This window comes from Propithecus coquereli, unplaced genomic scaffold (genome assembly GCF_000956105.1).
Source record: "Propithecus coquereli isolate 6110/MARCELLA unplaced genomic scaffold, Pcoq_1.0 Scaffold14, whole genome shotgun sequence".
NCBI classification, from domain to species: domain Eukaryota; kingdom Metazoa; phylum Chordata; class Mammalia; order Primates; family Indriidae; genus Propithecus; species Propithecus coquereli.
Window position 1 is genome coordinate 8,977,585 of NW_012138302.1, and position 19,704 is coordinate 8,997,288.

The 19,704-nt window shown below is 41.9% G+C and overlaps 1 protein-coding gene across 4 annotated transcripts in view; it reads right to left on the minus strand.

Annotated features, from left to right (window-relative positions):
* FGGY (FGGY carbohydrate kinase domain containing) overlaps nucleotides 1-19,704 on the minus strand; it is a 394,984-nt gene that overhangs the window by 58,556 nt on the left and 316,724 nt on the right. For 3 of the 4 annotated variants that reach the window (XM_012639482.1, XM_012639483.1, XM_012639481.1), the window contains one exon: nucleotides 17,844-17,938. The exons of the other annotated variant lie outside the window; for it this stretch is intronic. In XM_012639482.1, coding sequence (XP_012494936.1) covers nucleotides 17,844-17,938 — 95 coding nt within the window. The remainder of the gene's footprint in view (nucleotides 1-17,843; nucleotides 17,939-19,704) is intronic. 4 annotated transcript variants of the gene reach the window in all.

Genomic DNA, 19,704 nt, shown 5'->3' on the forward strand with positions numbered 1-19,704 from the left:
TCTCTGGTTGTGAACAAATTACATAATTACCTTCCCTGGGCCTTATTTTTTCATCTGGAATAAGTGATAAGGAGGCTTCACCACCAGGGTCATTTTGAGAATTTGATATGATAAATATGAAGATGTTAGCATGGAGCTTCGAATGTAGTGGATACTTAAGAAATGGTAGCAGTTGTGATAATTAAAATAATAGCAGGCTGGGCACGGTGGTTCACGTCTGTAATCCTAGCACTCTGGGAGGCCGAGGCGGGCGGATTGTTTGAGCTCAGGAGTTCGAGACCAGCCTGAGCAAGAGCGAGACCCGTCTCTACTAAAAAAAGTAGAAAGAAATTAATCGGACAACTAAAAATATATAGAAAAAATTAGCCGGGCATGGTGGCGCATGCCTGTAGTCCCAGCTACTCGGGAGGCTGAGGCAGAAGGATCGCTTGAGCCCAGGAGTTTGAGGTTGCTGTGAGCTAGGCTAACGCCACGGCACTCACTCTAGCCAGAGCAACAGAGACTCTGTCTCAAAAAAAAAAAAAATAATAGCAATGATTATTATTTACAAAGAGATGAGATGAGACAGAGATTTAGGGTTGGGAGTTGGGGTCATTTACTTTCATTCATCCATCAATCATTCTATTAATAATTTGTTCTCTCATTGAACCTGTTATTTTCCTTTACAGCACTTAATCCAAGGTATAATATATATTTATTTATACTTATTTTTTTTTTAACTATCTCTTTCACTCAACTGTAGACATGATAAGGATTAGGACCATGGTTATTTTGCTTATCATTGTACCTGGGTGTATTTGTCGAATGAATGAACTAATATTTATTAAGTGGCTACTCTATGTCAGGTTCTGTGCTAAGTACTGAAGATACAGAAATAAGCAAGACTCTTACTCTTGAGGTGTTTACATAAGAGGTCTGTGAAAATGACAAAAATAAAGGAAAAGGGGCATTCATTCCTGAATCCAAAACAGTTTTTTACAAACGCAATGACATAAATAGAATCAAATTATTGGTGATTTTCTAGCACAAAGGACTGATGTGCAGTTGGTATGGATTTCTCAAAGCTCTAAGTACCAAGAAGGATTCAAACGGGTGGTGTTAAGGCCCCCAAAGTAATCAGAAATTCCCTTTGAAACATACAGTTAAAAAAAAGAAAAAGAAAAAGAAAAAGAAAAGGAAGGCCTTTCTGGGGGCCAGCTCATTGACTCCTCCCAGAACAGTCTGATCCCCTCTGCTAGAGAAACAAGAGGTCAGATCCCCAGATGGAAAATCAATCTCCAAGAGCCGCTGGATAGAATTTCTAATTCACCAGTGCCATGACACGCAGTCTGTTTCCAGCCAAGGAGAATGAGGCCCGGAGGCTTTAGCTTCCCCAACCCACTGTACATTATCAGGCCAAGCTGACACCCTGCCCCGCCAGGAACACACAGCGTCTGACAGTCATGCAGGCACAGAGATCCCATGGAATGGGCCCTCCGACCTACCTTTCTCCAGGTAGACGAGGCTATTTTGAAGTTATTTTATTATTGCATTATCATTATATATTATTTTAACATATTTCGGATTATTTCATTTGAAACAATCTAGTCCAGTGCTCATGTTCAGCAGAGACCTTCTGAGGCTGCCATGACGTCGGGAAAGAGAGGGAGTGATGGGTAAGCCAGAGACACAGTTCACCTTCTGTCTGTTTTATATATTGGCCTCCCAAAGTTTCCATTGATGTACATTTGTTAAAAACCAGAACCTGATCCTTTCAGTTTAAAGATGAGGAAATGGAGGCCCACAGGGATGGATCTCTTGCTTCAGGTCATACACTGATTTATTCAGGAACTAAACAGACTCTAAAGATTGAGGAGCTTATCTTTGAAAAATTAGAGCAAGTGAGAATCCTAAGGAGTCGTTTACAGCCAATGCCATGGTGAACAGGGAAAGTTGTTTCTAGAGACACAGATCAAATTTTGCCTGCTAAGGACTTTAAGTCCAAATCTTTCTACTGCAGCACGGTTGCTTTAAGTGTCTGGCTTTCTGTGTAACTGGCCACAAGTGACTGCCTTCTTAGCCAGCTCCGAAATTTCAACTCCAGTCTAGTACAACACATATGTATTCAGTAGCTACTACTGGCTAAGAATGAGTAAGACTTGAACCCTTACCTGGAAGCTCACACGCAAGTGAGGTAAGCAAAGGCTGAAACATCTAAGGATGGCAGTGCAAGAGATAAGCACGGGCTAGGGCAGTGGGGAGGTGGGCCTTGCCAAGACAGGCTTCCCAAAGAGACTTTACAGAGACAGGTTTCAGTATTTCACAGTGAACAGACCATAGAGTCAGAACATCTAAGCTTCACCTTTTACGAGCTATGTGACCTTGGGAAAACACCTTTTTTTGTGATTCAGCTTCCTTGTCTGCCAAGTACAACTACCAGGACCTCATGGGATTATTGTGAGGATTAAGTGAGTTAATAATCAAAAAGTGCTTAAACAGTGGCTGGTGCGTACTAAATGAATCTCCTCTATCATTTTTAGCAGCCCCTTGAAGACAGGAGCCCCAGCTCCCCCCCACACTACAGTATGCTGGACTCCCTAAAGCCTGCTGTTTCCTAGTCACAGAAGCACTTGCTTGAATCTCCATTTTAGGATTGTCTATAAATTTCTCCTCCGGCATCTGTAGTGGCGAGTCAGCTTACTGAGATGAAGACAACTGCTGCAATCCAATTATCCAAACCAGTCTGATCTGTCAAGATCCCTCTTCATCAGAGATGCTGACAGGTGAAACTGACATGGCCAACTTGGTAGGATTCCACTCCCATCAACCCATCCAACACACAGCCTCCTCCAGGCTAAGGTGTCAGCTGACAAAGAGGGGGATATAGAGGGGAGAGGGGGTACATTTTGAGCCAGTGCAAGGTGGGTTCCTTGCTTTCTATCTCTCAGTGACATTGTCTCAGAAGGTGCCTTTTCCATCCTGAAATTCTCAAGTGTGTTATTTTATAACACCCTGTACACAAATGTGCTCTCGTGAAACAGGATAGCATTCTAGGGGCATTCAGAGAGCGTTCCCCTTCTATTTCTGGGACTCTTAAAAACTGTTAGAGATAAGTAATATTTGTTATTACTCACAGACTGAATTAATTTATGGGCTATTTTTTCTTAAGCCGAAAGCAGCAGTATTATCATCTAAGAAGCACTTAATGCTGATTTCCTTAAAAAATGAGACTATCAGCCTACATTTTTTTTAACAATAGTCAAAGCATGAGGGGATGCTGAGCAATGATGATCCCAAGACTGCTATCGAATTCCTAATTGATTTGTTTGTAGTTAGCAACCCCCACCTGCAATCAACAGTGGTCCCACATATCCAACTTTCATTTTTGCTACTCCTGGACTGCGACCCTTCCCAGGAGTTACGTTCATCTCCTTTCTGTCTGCATCTGTTCCTTTGCTGTCACCAGCACCTCCATCTAAAAAGCCCCCATCCTGCTGCTTCTCCACCTGTCCTAAGTTAGTATTTCTAATCCAGCCCATTTCAAGCCCCACTTCTTATACAAAGCCGTGCTTCTCCTTCCCGCTGGTAGTCATTACCATCGAGTAGATTGTGCAATGGCACTCTCTGGTTTCAGGTCGCTTCGTTTTTATTTATTTAACCCAACTGTCAGGTCCTCAAAGGTGGGAAACCTGGCCTTGCTTTTCTCTCTTTTTCTTGTACTTTCTGAAAACACTTGGCCCTAAACTGCATACTCCAGTTCTTGGATGTCACCAGCAGAAAGAACGTGCTTGGGGACAGAAAAACCTGCATTCAAATTTCAGCTTTAATGTAAATAGTGTGAACCTGTGGTAAGTTCTTTTAATTTTCTGAGGCTGTTTCCTCTTTTGTAAAAAATGAAAACACTTTCCACATAAGCCTGTTCTGAGAATTAGGTGAATGAGGTTGAATATTATTTCTGTAAGGACATTTCTATAAGACCAGAGCAATATGAATTATGTATGCAGCTTTCTTGCTATCTCCTTCGAAATAGGAAAAAAGCCTAGACATCATTGAGGAACAGATACAGGTCTCTAATAAACACAGGCTCTGAGACATACAGACTTAAGTTAAATTCCTAACGCCATGACCTAATAGCACTGTGACCTTGGGCAAATCACTTGCCCTCTCTGAACCTCCATTTCATCATTTGGAGAATGAGAATAATCACATACCTGCTACAGTGACTCACCTACAATAGTGAATGGCCCAGAGAGAGCTCTGAATTAAGAAAGAGGAGTTCCTGTTCCTTCTGACTAGATACTACCTTGTACTGTGCTTGGCTGTGACTTGTAATCAAGTCTTGTCCCCTTAGCGAGGTGGTAAGCTATTCGAGGCTTCTAGCCTCAATGCCAAACTCAAGGTCGGGTACAAAGGCAGTATTCACCAAAGATGCTTAGCCAATTTCTTGTCTTTTGCGCTTTACTTAGTCAAAGTGAACTGCTCTCCGTGATAACCAGCCATTCCTTCTCCAGTTGGCCTACCTCATTCCAACAGGGAGAGAGGCGGGGAGATGAATTCACTGTGAGGACTGACTTCTCTTTTAATATTTAGAAGCAACTGTATCAGTCAGAGTCCAGTCAGGGTAACTGAAACTACTCTAAGTCTTTCAACAGAAAGAATTTAATATAAGAAACTGCTTTCATTAGTGACAGAAGAAACCTAGAGACCAAACAGGTGATGCTGAAGCCACCAGAGATCAGCAACAACAGACAGCTGCTACCCCTCTTAGGAATCAGGAGACAACAGGAGGCAGTGGTGTGACCATGGCCAGGAGCTAGGGATGTCAAGCTGGAACTGAAACCAAAGAAGGGCTGAGATCTGGGACCTGAGAGTGACTGGGAGCTGGAATCACAGAGAAGCTGCAGCTGCTGCTATCGTGAAAGAGAGAAATGATGTGACTTCTTCTCTTCTTCTCTTCTTCCTGCATGTCATTCTCCCACCAGTATCTCCCACTGGCCAAACCTACCCAGAGGCCAGGTGCAAAGGAGCCTTGGAAATGGAAAATACAGCAGAGCAGGGGCAAGGGTACATGCTCTCCGAGGGCAAACAGGCAAAGGACCAGCCATGCCATCATTCAATAACATACATAAAGCACTAATACAGCATGTGATTTATAATCAGCTAACAATGATAGTTATCATCATAAATATTACTATAATTTTGTATAACTCTCATTATCATCATAATGTTACTATAATTTTGTATACCTCTCATTGAGTGTTTATTCACATCGGTAACTGTGTTAAATACTTTATACATATTATCTCATTTAATCTTCACAGTTGTATAAGGCACACACTCTTAATAGTCTTATTTTCACAAATGAGCAAACAGGCTTAGAGAGGTGAAGGGATTGACCTAATGCACAGTTACAGAATGTGAAATACGGCCCTATTTTTTACTTACAATATGAATCACACTGCTGATAATAAAAGAGAGGGTACTAGATAAGCTGAACGTGGAACTTCTCGTAATTGCTGGGATGATATTTTGAAGACCTATATTTCCAGAGCTGACAGCCTAGAACACTCTGTGAACATTAAGTTTGTTCTTTAGAAAGTGGATATTTAAAAAAAAATTAGAATATAGCAGATCATCTTTCAGTGAAAATATTTCACGGGGTAGCAATTGTCCAAATGGAAAAAAAATACATCACTTAAAAGTGGTTTAAAAAAGTCTACAGCATTCTCTCTTGAAGGCAACAGGGTATTTTTTACTAAGGGGATGCCAAATTCCATGGCCTCTGTGGGCTTGCTGTTTACGGATATCTGATACGTTTCAACATCTGTCGTCCTTCTCAATTGATGGGTGCTTCGTTTTAGCACGTCTCTTATTCCAGGCTGGTAAAAAGCCTTAGTACTGAGGTCCTCTAAGACACTCCTAGGTCAGTGACTCAGCTTTGTTTACAAAGTTGGCCGAGGAAAGGAGTATTCAGGGAAGACAGGTGAGGAGATATGCTGTCTATCTACCAAACCAGGTATTCTCTGTTCTATCCCCAAGTCAAGTGACATCTGCAGAAAAGTATAAACCCAGACTATCCTAGATTTGAAATCGGATTTCGACGTCATGCTCTCGGCTCTCAACAAGGTTGTATTTAATAAATTCTTCTGTATCTTCTATAAATCCATGGAAGGATTTCTAGGTTCATTTTTTTTTAAAGAAATAACAATTTTATAATTTGGTATAATCAAAAATGTGGTCTTTTTTAAAAGAACTGGTATATTTCCTTGACTGCATGAACCGCGTGTGACTTGACATATTTCCCAGTTTTGCCTTGGCTGCCTGGAGTCCAGTTGCAGTAATCCTCTTAGTGCAGGTCAGAGACCCACCGGCCAGATCTGTCCCATAGATGTTTGGTTTGGCACTCACCAAACCCGCGTGAAAACAATCTGAGTTTCAACATCCTTAGGCAGTACTTTTGGTACTACTACTACTACTTTTCTAGTACTTTTCTCTAACCTGGTACAGAATCAAATCAACCTTTCCTTTGTTGGTTCTTCCCATGTTTCTAAGGCTTGATTCCTACCTGAAGGCATTTGAGTTTGAGGACAGCCCCCCCCAATATAAGGCATTGGTGTGTTTTCCCTTTTCTACATAGTTTCTGACTTGTGAGTTTCATTCTGGTAGCCTTAGTCATTTGTTACAAGCTTTCTTAAACCCTTTATGGAAGCACAGTATGAATGATAAATTAATAAATTGTTTTGTTCCTTAAGCAAAACTGCCGAGATCAGTGTGAGCAGCTGCATCCCACCATGTCCAAGGGTAATGTGATGCTCTCTGGTGAGTCACCCAGGCCTGCCCCACCTGCCCCACCTGTTAAAGGGTCACCACAGCTGTAGGCTCTGCCCCATGATTCTCTCAAATAGGAGGAAGGAAGAACTTCCTCACTAGTAAGTGAGAGGTCTGGACGTTGCCGAGCAGATCTGCCCTATTCTAGCACACAACGTGCAAATCTAGCTCTAGGTGCCTTCCAAAGCTCTGGGCTATGGGAGGTACGCAGGGGGTGGGTCTGGAGCCAGCCCACCTGAGTTTAAACCCACATTCCACCTCTAACCATCTAAGCGACCTTAATGAAGCTTTTCAATGTCTTGGTGCCTCAATTCCCTACTTTATAAAGTGGCACGATGATACCGCCTACTTTCAGGGCTGTTGTGAAGATTACATTAACACAGAGAATAATAACAGCACTTTTCTGCGTAATAGGCATTGTGCCAAATGTGTTTTCATTCACGGAATCTTTGCTACAATTCAGTGGGGTTAGTTAATATGGAACTGAGCTCAGAGAAATTAAGTCACTTGTCCAGCCAGGTTGGTTCACACAACTAGCAAGCCAGGGAGATGCCATCACAATGAGGGGTGTAGAAAAGTGACTTAGAGGGTTACTTTCTCTCTGCTGCCCCATTTGATTTCCCCTTACCCTGCCCATGACAGACTCAGCTCACTTCCTCTCTCTCTCCACAATCCCCCTCCGCCCTGACCTGGCAGGCAGTTGCCACAATAGCATATGCCTGAGGCTCCAGCAGTAGTGATTAATATTTGCTATGTTGAACTAAATGGAGAGAGATTTGTCCAGAGTTGAGCCCCATGTCCCCTCCTCTGCTTTCAAAGGAGGCATTCCACTGAAAGATAAAGAGCACAGGCCGGGGGTCTGAAGGCCCCCTGAGTTCCAGCCTCATCTCCAGCTAATCCTCCAAGGCCCAGTTCAAATGTTGCCTCCTCTGGAGGCCCCTCCTATCCCTCCAGGCAGTGGAAGACACTCCTTGAATGCTCCTTTATCTCATTATAGTAATTGTGATTTAAACAAAAAATAGCCAACATTAAATAAAACTACGTTGCTTTGTATGTACTAACATGTTTACTCCTTGCAACAGGAGTTGTGAGATAATTTATCTACACTGTTATCTTTTTCAGATGAGAACTCTGAGGCACCAAGGAATTTAATAACTCACCCAAGGCAAGTGGCATCTTTGCCATTACGCTTTGGTCTTGACTTTTTCATAACTGTTTTTATCCATATCTGTCTTCCCCCTAGTAGACTGGGAATTCCTTGGGCACTGAGATTGTGTCTAATTCTTCTTCGTCCTGCTGCCATCTAGGCCTGATCCTGTCATATGTGGGCTTGTTTTAATGAACCTTGGCTTAAAGAAGGAAACAGCAATCCTCATCACCGATTTGAATCCAGGCCCACACACATGCCTTTCCCGGGGGTAGTCCACTGTCTTCTGTCAGCCCAGCTATCTCCGCCCACCCTATCTCCAGCAGCAGAGGAGATCAGAAAATGCATCCTGGCATCACAGGAAGGACCGGAGTAAAAGGTGCATTAATGGGGCAAAAACAAGCCAGCAGAATGATTAATTTGGCCTTCCCTTCAATATTATGTTTACACAAGTTGATTATATAGCACTTAATTACTAATTTGCCCCTACTTAAACCAAGAGTGCTTTTAATTTTTAATGAGATAAGGCAAGAAGATGCCTTTACTTAGTAAGGAGTAGCTATTTTATTTCCCTCTCTTGTTTTGCCCAGCCAATTAATAACATTTCTAAGGAAATGCATCCCTCTCATTAATTCCTTCTCCCCATCATCTTCCCGACCTCCCAGGTTTAAAAAGAGATGGAAACAGACAAGAGCCACTTAGAAACAAACTGACTTCACCTCGGATCTGGCAGGCTGGGATGGGAAAGGCCTCATGATGTGGAGTAACATGGTGCCCGTAAATGCTGCTATCTGATTTTCTGGGAGTTGGGTGTTTCTATGCCCAGGAATCATGAACAACATACATACACAGAACACAGTCATGGATCTCCAAATAAGGCAATCCCCCTACTACCTGTTTTGTTCCCCAATGTTAATGTCAGATAATTTTAACCACAGTCCTGGGGCAGCCTAGATACAGTGAAGAACATGGCCTTTGAATCAGATCTGCATTTGACTGCTAGCTCTGCCACTTGCTAGTTGTTGGACCATGTATGTACACATTACTTAAACTTTCTGAGCCTGCTTCTTGTCTGAAAGAGGAGGTGAATGAATAATCTAACTTGCAAGAATTAAATGTCATCTAAAGTACCTTAGTACTGTGCTCAGCTCAAAATAGGTGCAGAAAAATACTAGTTTTCTTCTCTTTAGCAGAAGGTAAGGTAGGAAAATGAAAGCAAAGGAAGGGACTCCAACATGTTTATCATTACTACAGAGCTAGGAATCTAGTTCAGCGCTACTCAAGGGGCCTATCCATGATGACATAGGAGTTTGCCCCAGAAAGTAAGGCGACACACTGATTCCTTCACTGAGAACATCTTGCTATGAATAAAATGTCGGCTGAACTAAATGGTACACTTGGTGACACAATTGATTTACATTCTGGTGCAAGTTCCTTATTTCATTGCAAATCTGAGCAAACCACTTAGAGACTGGCCTCCGGTCTGCAGACCGCTTCGAGTAGCACGGGTGGATGACTATGTTGAACATATCCATGTGCTCCTGAAGATGCCTCCCCACACTTCTCTGAGCTTAGAGACGTTGCCTTTTACAGAATACATCAAAGCTCCCTTGCTCTCTGACTTTGAGTCCAGCCAACAGGGAGGCTGGCAGGAGATTAGACTGAGAGGGGAGAACAGGGTCAATAACGCAGCCCTTTTCTTCCAGCGTTACTGGCAAGCTAGCTGCCTGGGCAGTCCCCACGCAGGCCTCTGTTCTAAGCTTCCAGTAACCATGCTGTCCCCTCACCTCTGCAGACCAAGCTGTTACAAATCTCAGGGGACCACATTCTCCCTTGTGATTTCTTTATGTCCTGCCCACAATTTTGTAAATAGTCCCTATTTTCAACCCTAAAAATTATTCTAATTTGAGGGTGCTCTCTGTTTACCTGTGCGGACATTGACTAACACTGGGACATTTTAACACATTCTCATCTATTTCTGATACTAGTTTTTAAGAGTCCATTTCCATTTGTGGGCAAGTTGAACAATCCTTGGTTTGGGAATCCTAGGCTAGGACTTGGATTCTGGCTCCATGACTTTTCAGCCAGTGGCTCTGGTAAGTCACTTAATCTCTCTAGCCCGTATTTGTAAAATTATTATGATAATTGTATAGGAAACTTCCTTATATACAGCCTTTAACATAATATAAAATGTTCAAATGTCTTTGAAATGTACACGATTAAAGACATGCTACTCATATTTCTGAATCCATGGTAGCTTCTTATGCTTCACTGCAGAGAATCAAATACCTCCATTAGGCAATGTAAAAAGGATTTCTTTTTCTTTTTTCTTCTGCATACTTCTTGATCATTTGCCTAAATGCTACAACCGAAACTCTTTCATAGACTCTATACTTTCCACACTCTGAGTCAAGCTTTTTCTAATAGCACGTGGTATGCATGTGCATAGTCATTCTTCAGGGCTATTTTCCCAGTTATAGAATATTCCTGATTTAACTAAAAGCCTTATCTTTCAGATCTCTTATTTGATTCCACAGCTTAATTTACTGTATTGAATATTAAGCTTATACAGCATGGATTTCATTACTATTCATGACTTCTCCCAGTGTAAAGAAAAAAAAAACCTATTTCCAGTTTACTCCAACAAGGAAATTTATAATAAAAAGGCATAAATAGTAATTAGAGTGAGGGATTGATTACTTATAAGCATTTCTTCCTAGGAGATGATCTTACATATTATTATTTTTTTAAAGATCTGTACCAGTATGAAATGCTGTCTTGAAAAAAGTCAGTTAGGTAAACCTTATTTTAGAAATATAGTTCTGTAATCCTAAATGTCTAAGAACTCAGCAGATGTTTGGCCATTGTTTGCTTTTATAAAAGCCCAATTCTTAAGTTCCTGAATAAAAATTGTGGGGGAGGGGAGAGAGATAGTTGAGAAAAATATGTTTTGTTAGCCTAAATCTTTTTGTTAATAGTGTCCTTTAATTAAAGTTCCTAATTAAAGTGTTTTTTAATATCTGCCTTTTTATATCTACAAAAAGTAAACCAGTGCATTGTGATGAAAAACAGATAAATAAAGCAAAATAATACCGGTGAGCATGGTATGAAGTTTTCTCTGGGCAAATGAATTAGAATATTTCCAAACCAAGACGGCATCTTTCTTATTTTTATTTCCGTGCTTAACACTTAACCAAGCAGTGATGACAAATGTGTGATGCTGATATTTTTTATGGACCATCCCACCTTGTGAAGAGCAACTGGGTTGCCATATTGGAATCTATGTACTTCCTTGGCAATGGATGTATTTTTACTAGGAAATGGTTTGATGGAATAAAAAGAACATGCACTTTGTATCAAGTAAGTTACATAATGTCTCTGTGCTTCAGAGTCCTCATCTGTACGAGGGGCACTGTTCACACCCACTGGGTTGCTTCAAGGATTCTATGAATGATAATTCATGAAAGATAACAGGCCCTGTTCCTGGATCACCCTATAAGGAACAGGAGAGTCATATGTTACATATATTATATTGAAATAATTTCCTAAAAAATGAATTCTAATTTTTAGCTAATACTTTGACTTTTATATCCATGGTACCATTCTGCAAACTGGAACCAGAACCTGATTTGTTTTTGTTTAATTTTGTTTTTCTGGAGGACGGGAATTCTTAAAAAAAATAACAATGTATTGTTAACCAGGTGTGGCAATAAGTATAATGAATGTTAGGGCCAACATCACATTCTTATTTAATTCTTCTTTCAACTATTAATTACCATTCCAAAGTGTTCTGTTGACTTTCTATGGGACATTGACATATGGGACAGGATACTGAGAAAATTCAATCAGTAATCTGAATCTATTTAATTAGAAACCAGAATCTCGTATCTCCAGAAACACATGCTTAAGCAGCAAAGGGCAAAAGGCCATGAAAAAAAGTTGATAATATCAGGACCATATGTGAAATGAATAGGATTATAAGAGGCCTGGAGATGAAAGCTAAGTGGAACTAAAATGTTCTGCAAGAGATTTCTTGTACACAAGAAATGTAAACCCTGAAATTTCACACACTATTGGTGGGAGTATAAATTATTACTATATATCGAAACCCTAAAAGTTGGGCAAACTTTTTGCCCCAATAATTAGATACCTCCATAATTTATTTTATGGAGATAATTTAGGGATGTGTGCACACATTTAGCTACAGGGTTGTTAGCTGCATCATTCTTTAAAACAATGGAGAAAACCTAAATATTTAAGACTTGGGAACTGGTGAAATAAGTGATGACATATTTTAGGGGGTAGAAAATTATGCAGCCTACAAAAATGATAAAGAGGTTTACAATACATTTTTGGGTGGGGAAAAAAGTTATAAAACAGTATGCATTGTATGGATATATTTTTATAATTTAAAAAGTATAAAATGATTTAAAAGTATATATGAAAAGATTAAAAGAACAGAAACCAGAATTTTAAATAGTTCATAATTAAATAATCTAAAATAGGCTATTTTAGAGTAAAAACATCAGTTTTCATATTTTTTTCATCTCAATTAAATTTTCTTTTTCCTCCAATGTTTATGAATTATTGGTTGTACTGCTAAAAAAGAAAAAAAAAAAAACCATGCAAACTAAGACTGCACCAAGAAATAGGATGGTTTCATACTTCTGAACATCCACTATATTTCAGTCTTTCTAAACTTCCAGAAATTAAAGTCATGACAGCTTTACTTTGCAAATTGCAAAGCTAGTATTTATGGTGATAGGAAGCCAAGTCAAACTAAAAATCACAGAAAGTTGACTCTCACAAAGTAAAACAGAATGGGAGACATATTGTATACAAAAATCACAGGCTTAGAAGTGAGTGCTGGGTAATGAATATAACCGGCTCTAAATAAAGTAAATTTCATGAAAAAAAAATAGGAGAGGCTTCAGCTAAGCAATAAGGATGTTTGCAAGGACTGACCTCAAGGGTAGACCACTGCGGTCTGCATGGATAGTTTATCTTGTGGGCACACATTACAGAAAGGGTGAGTAATCACAGCTTTCAACTGGCCACTTACACGTATTGGTCTGGAGACACAGGAGTCTGTCTGGAACGTGACAGGGAAAGTTGATGGTGGGAATGCGTGGAGTCAGTGGTTTACAGGGGTGGCATCGCTCACACGGTGGGAGGAAGAAAGGTTTTTGATTAATTGGTTGATTTCAAGGGCTTATTTTCTTAACACTGGTACTCCTTTAAAATGATTGCTGAATTCATTTTGATCTCTTGTCACTGTCTCCTTTTGCTGAATTTTGCTTCAGATGCTTCTTCTACTTCTTTTGGGTGGGGGGAGGGCGCGTCAAGACAAATAGCACTGCTGGAATTAAAGCTTGTTTTGTATAAACAATCTTGGGAAAAACTGCCCCTTATAATAAGAAATTACAGAAAGCTAATGACATCTGCAGGGGGCGGGAAGGAAGCAGAAAGTGGAAAGCCATTTCATATTTCTGCATCTTTGCCATTTGATTGGGTTTTCTCTCACAACAACTCGAAATCGCTGCTTGTTTTATTTGTCCTTGCATTTCTCAGAACCTTTCTACTGTCTGTGCTTAGAAAATGTAAGCATGGTGATGTTTCATAAACTTATTTTCTCCAGTTTGTTAATTTTCCAGGTCCTGGGAGCTCGTAGAAGTGTTACGCGATGTTCCCAATTTCTAAGTATAATTATTTATTTGCCAGGATATTGAGAATTATACAGGATCATTTTGTACCACACTGAGGTGGGGACGGGGGAGTGACCAGGTGGAAAGGTCAACAGAGGTCAAGACTACATGGATGCCACATGCCTATGAGTAAAAGAAGGGAGGTGGACTGCCTTCCTGTGTTCCCTCCCACCTGCTCAGTAGCTGAACTTTGCCCATGAGAGCAGCATATCTGTGGTTCGATTCCATATTATTCACTAAGCCGCAGATACAAAAATGACCATGACTTGCTCTCAAGAATACTTTTCCTTAAGGAGATTATACTCTCTAGTGAAGACACAGGTTTTGAAATCTACTAAAAGGAAAATACCCTTTCTGAAGATGTCCAACTCTTTAAGATATTATTAGCCATTCTATTCTTTAGAATGGACATATGGCTGTATCATTACCCTTTGTGAGATCCTAATTTGAAAAGGAAATAGTAATAGACTTTAGATGTCTAGAGGATGACAGAGCAGGAAAGGGCAGGGGAAGAGAGGGAAAGAGAACCTAAGGGAATATAAATGGATAAACGAACAGCGGTGGAAGCTAGGAATTGTCAGCATGCTTCAAAATTTGCAATAGCAATGGACCGTGTAGTTGACCACCTGTCATTAACACCCCACCAGAAAATTCCATCCATTGTATTTCTCCTTCCACCTGATGAAATTCCCCCAGAATTGAAATACAGAGAAGTTTGCAATAGATATTAAATATAAGTAAAATCCACAGTGGTGGATCCATTCTGATCCACTAGTATCACCAAAGGAAGGTATTATCTGTTCACAGACCTGGGAAATGGGGAAGCTCTGTCTCCCAGCCATATAAACCTCTTCCCTGGGTCTGCAGTTCGGGTCCTCTGGAGTCTTCCCAGCCTTTCCTCTATCTGAAGGAGTTGACTCTGGCTGGTCTAGCAAAGTCAGCCCATCTAGATAAGAAGTGAAATCCTCCATCCCACTGCCAGATGTGTCATCTATGAGAAGACAAAACAGCTGGCCTGCTCGAATAATTAAGTTGCTGGCAGGAATTGCTCAGCTTTCTTAAAGGAAGGAATGGAAGGCACCCTGCAGAGTAAGCTGGGATCTTTGAAGCTCAAAGAAAAGACTGTGTGGATATTCAGGTTGGAAAACAGGAATCACAGGGAGGAAGCAAGTTTGTCTTGCCTCACCTTGCCAGAATCTCGAGCTGGCCCCCAGCGCACAGGTTGACTCCTCTTCTTTGGAAAGGGGTAAGTGAAGCCAAATCCACATGCATTTACATTTCCAAAGCAGTCCCAAAGGACAATCATTCTAATGGTGCTGAGTATATCTGGGAGGTCACTGGGGCTTTCAAAGGCTCTTCATCTCAACAGTCTCACAGGAGGGGCAATTCTTTCCAGTTAAACATTTTTTAAAAAGAAACAAAACATATAGAACAAGCACCCAGAGAGGACAGGTGACATTGTCTGAGCTCAAGACCATAAGGATTCCTTCAGGTAAGTGATGATAGAAAAGACCTCAGGCTTCTCTCAGTTGGGCGCTCCCTTTATAGATTATGTCTCCTGACAACAGGACAGGCACATACTTCCTTGTGTTGAATAGGAGATGTGAGCTTGCCTTAAGATGCTGTGAGCCCTGCAGCTGCTACTCAAGTCGTCAGTTCCAATATCTGATTTGCCATACCTTAAATTCTGTTCCAGAAGATTAAGAGCAAATCTCATGTAGTGAAGATGTCAGTGTAGAATTAAGCTCAGTTTCTGACTGCGGGAAGATGCGAGTGGAATTCCCTTGGAGCTAGAAATGCTAGTTTCCTGATTTGCGACTGATGGCGTTTCTTTTCAGAAAATAGACCTTTCAACATTTATGAAGCCAAACAATACTTTTAAAGAAAAAAGAAATAATTGAACAAATAAGCAAAAGAATGATAATCAGGATAGGATACAGATCTAGAGAAACCTTCATTTCAATTCTGCTTCTGTCCTTATTACTGTGTAGTTTTGGGCAAACGACTTAAAATCTCTCTGAGTCTTGGTTTCCTCATATGTAACACAAGGAAACAAACATCTATCCCCTAAGCAGGAAGACTGTCAAGATCGAATGAGGTGTCTTAGCTCTGGCTGCCATTAAAAAAATAAATAAATAAATCATAGACTGGGTGCTTAAACAAGAGAAATTAATTTATCACAGTTCTCAGGGCTGAAAGCCTGAGATTAGGCTACCAGCATGGCCAGGTTCTGGTGAGGGTCTTCTTTTGGCTTGTAGACAACCAACTGCTTGCTGTTTTCACATGGCAGAGAAAGAGAGCGAGCTCTCTCTGGTGGCTCTTTATAGAAGGGCCCATAGTACTATCATGACCCATGGGATCAGGGACCTGCCCTCACAATGTGATCGAACCCTAATTAATTCCCAAAGCCCCATCTCCAAATACCATCACAATGGGGCTCAGGGCTTCAACATGTGAACTCTGGGGGGAGCACATTCAGTCCACAACACGAGGTAACCTATGCCGGGCCTTAAGTAAGCATTCCTGCTGTTTTGTTTTGGATATTATAATTTGGCCCAGGATGGACAAGACATCTAGTTGTGAGAACATCTTCAGGAGCTGATACATTAAAATAATTGACAATTCATTGACATTTCAACAATAAATAAATATCTCCAAGTGATGTTTTCGAGGAAAAGCCAGAATATCCAGAAAAAGTTGAGAATTCAACTATACCATCTTTATTTAAAGACTCAGTTAAAATCCACACATATTCATGAGTAGATTCAATTCCTTGGAAGAGATATTTCACAGCCGTTAATTCCAGAGGCTTGGATAATGTGTAGTGTACCATATTTTCCAAAATGCAGTACAATGAGCACCAGACTTTTGCATGTGTCCATGTCTAACAGTATACCCTTGAGTTTTGTAAGCTATCTGGGTCTCTGTTGTCAGATCCCTCCGGCCTATGAAGGGTTGTTATAGGTATTAGGAATCTTATACAAAAAGCTACTAGCATAGTGCCTGGCACATAAAAGGGTCACAATAAATGGAGCTCTAATTACTGAGCTGCTGGTGGAAAATCTGGCATTTAGTCCTAACCTTGAGATCTTGGGCAAGTCATTGAAGCTCTCTGATTCTCAGCTGAACAAACATCTCTTTGAGTTCTCAGTTGAGACTTGGGAGCCAGATTTCTTGGTTCTGGCATTTACTAGCTGTTTCACTATAGGCCAAGTTATTTAACTTTTTTACACCTCAGGTTCCTTGACTATAAAATGGGAATAATAGAACTGTTGCAGGGAATAAATGGGCATGCCTACCCCCAGAAAGAACTCATGATGTGCTGTCGATCATTATTATAGATAAAGAGATGGCGGTGCAGAGCAGGGTGGTTAGGTCACACGAGCTGATAGGTAGTCAAGCTAGGAGTTGAGTCCAGGGGGTCTAACACCAGAGCCTATGCCCTTACCTTCTATATCACACTCATTCTTTCTTTCTTTCTTTAATTTTTGCATTATTTTAGCACTCAAAGCCTCTCCATAAAGCCCACATGCACAATGTCTTTCGCAATTTGGTGGTAGGAAAAGCTTTGTCTCTCGCCAGAAACTAGTATGTTTCCCCTTTTTAAAAATGAGAATTACACAACTTATCATGTGTTCTTTTTTGTCTTGGCTGCCAGGAAGCTCAGAGCCAAATGATTTTGTTTAATCACAGCCACTAGATTGTTTCCTTCTTCTTATATCTTTGTTCCTTAATTTCCCTTTTAATTCCCTTTTTGCTAACATTTTCATTTTTGTCTCTTGTTGATAGAGGCCTTAAAGGTATTTGGAAAGTGGTGGGGTTGACATAGGCAAATAAAAATCTGAAATAAACATTAAAAATTGTAGTTTTGAGCCTTACCTGTTTCACTTGCTCTAAGAAAAATAGTCAATGGGAAATTTAAAAGAAAGAATTAAAGGGCTATTTTAAAGTAGAAAAGAGAGAACCAACAGAAAAACAGAATGACCAACGTTAACAGAGGCCAAGTTAAAAGAAAACTGCAATAAATATGTCTGAGGCTAGAAGTGTTTGTGCTTCCCCTGGCTGGAACCTATCATTTCTTAATTATATCCTGTGTGTGTTTTGCAAGATGTGAGTTGCTGTCAAGAGGAGGGACGGCCTCAGACAGGGGAGGGGCCCTGGCCCGCCCCTCGGTCCTCACATACCTGTACAGAAGTGAAATCCCCCGAGGCACAGGCACCCAGAATAGCAGCGCCCACAAGAACAGATTCCACCTCTTGCGACAGGACCACAGGCATGCCTGCGCAGGACAAGGCCACACCTTGGTTAGAGAGCAGGGCTGGGGGTAGTGTGGGGTGCCAGCCTGCAGCCCTAGCGGCAAAAACTCTGGACGTCAAGGCAGTAGCAGGCGCCCCCTCTCTAACCTTCCCCAAAGTTCCCTGTTCCTTGGGATTACCTGCTTCTAGATTTCACTGCCTGTGCCTGCTGGGGTGGTAGCCCAGGACTCCTAGGGAGCCAACACCATATGCATCAACTCATGAGACCTTGGTGCCCGGGTTTTCCAGGCTTCGGCAAGCTGCTACCTGCCATTTGGTTCAAGTTCAGTTCAACAAATGTTTTATTAAGTGCTTTGCTGGCCCGGGGAACACTGGGATGAATCAGACTGTGTCTCAGAGGGGAGATGGATGAGAGAGATAAGGTCTGTGTAGGGGGTTGCTTCTCTAACCGAGAGAAGGGAAGTAGCAAAGAGGGTGGGATTCATCCTCCTGGGGCTTCCCACCTCACTCAGAGTGCAAGCTGCAGCCCTTCAGGGGCTGACAAGGGGCCGCCCTCCTGGATCTGGCCCCAGTGCTCTGGGGCTGATCTCCTGCCCTCCTCCCAGTGAGGCTGTCCTGGCCTCCTTGCTATTTCTTGAGTATGCTCCAGGGCCCTTGCCCATGCTGTTCCCTGTCTGGAACACTTCCTCCCAGACACCCGCGTGGTAACTGCCACCCCTCCCCAGTGAGCCCTCCCCAGCCTTCCAATTTCAAACTACAACCTCCCCTCAACACCTTACCCCCTGCTCTACTTCTCCCTAGTTTCCAGCGCTGCATTTTACTCACTTGTCTTGTTGAGTGTCTGTCTCCCCTGCCAGAACTTAAGCTCCTTGAGGGGAGGGACTTGGTTTTGTCTACTGCTGTATCCTGGCATTTCAACCAGTACCTAGCACAGGGCAAGTGACTAAATGATGAGAGAAGGAATTTCTGGGGCAGCGGTCATTCCAGGGGAGATGAGGCTTAAACAGGCATCCGAGTGGTGAGTCGAGGTCCCAGGCAGGGAGAAGCCCTCCACATGCTTCCAGGGCCTGAGGGTTCACGTGGGTTTAAGATTAATGGAAATAATTTGGGATTCTTAGGATTTCAATATATGTGTGTGTGTGTGTGTGTGTGTTTGTGTGTATATACCGCCCTCCAAATACCATCTATCTATCTGCTCATCAGGAGATGGCAGCAAATTCCACAGAGGTAAGATCTGTGGTGTAAAATCTTCCTCTCCTCAAGACATAAAAGTTACTTTTCCAAAGACGGATTTCTCTTCCTATCTTGCCCGTGAGGACTTCCCTGACACACACTTCCACATCCCATCACCTCCTCGCTCATCTCCTTCCTTCAGGGCTGGCTCAGCTGCCCCAGCTACCCCAAAGGGGACAGGGAACAGAATACAGCCCCCCAAGAGGACGCCAGCCCCTACACTGCTGGGCCAGAGCTTGGGCCTTTGCTGACAAGGTACCAGGTGGGATAGGGGCTCTGGGAAATGCTCAGACCTGGGTTTGTTTCTGGTTCCACTAGCTCTGCCCTTCAGCACGTCACTCATACTCTTAGCCTTGGTTTCCCTATATGCAAAATGCGGATGGAGATAAGACGTACGGCACGAGCGTGTCGTGAGCATTAGTGAGAGGGCGCATGTGCGGTGCTTAGCACATTTCCTGGCCGATGGTAAGCCCTGGAGACACGGCTGCTGCTGCTGTTAGAATTAAGAGCCATGTGAGCGAAGCGTCTGCACCCGCATTTCACCCGGGCTGGAAAC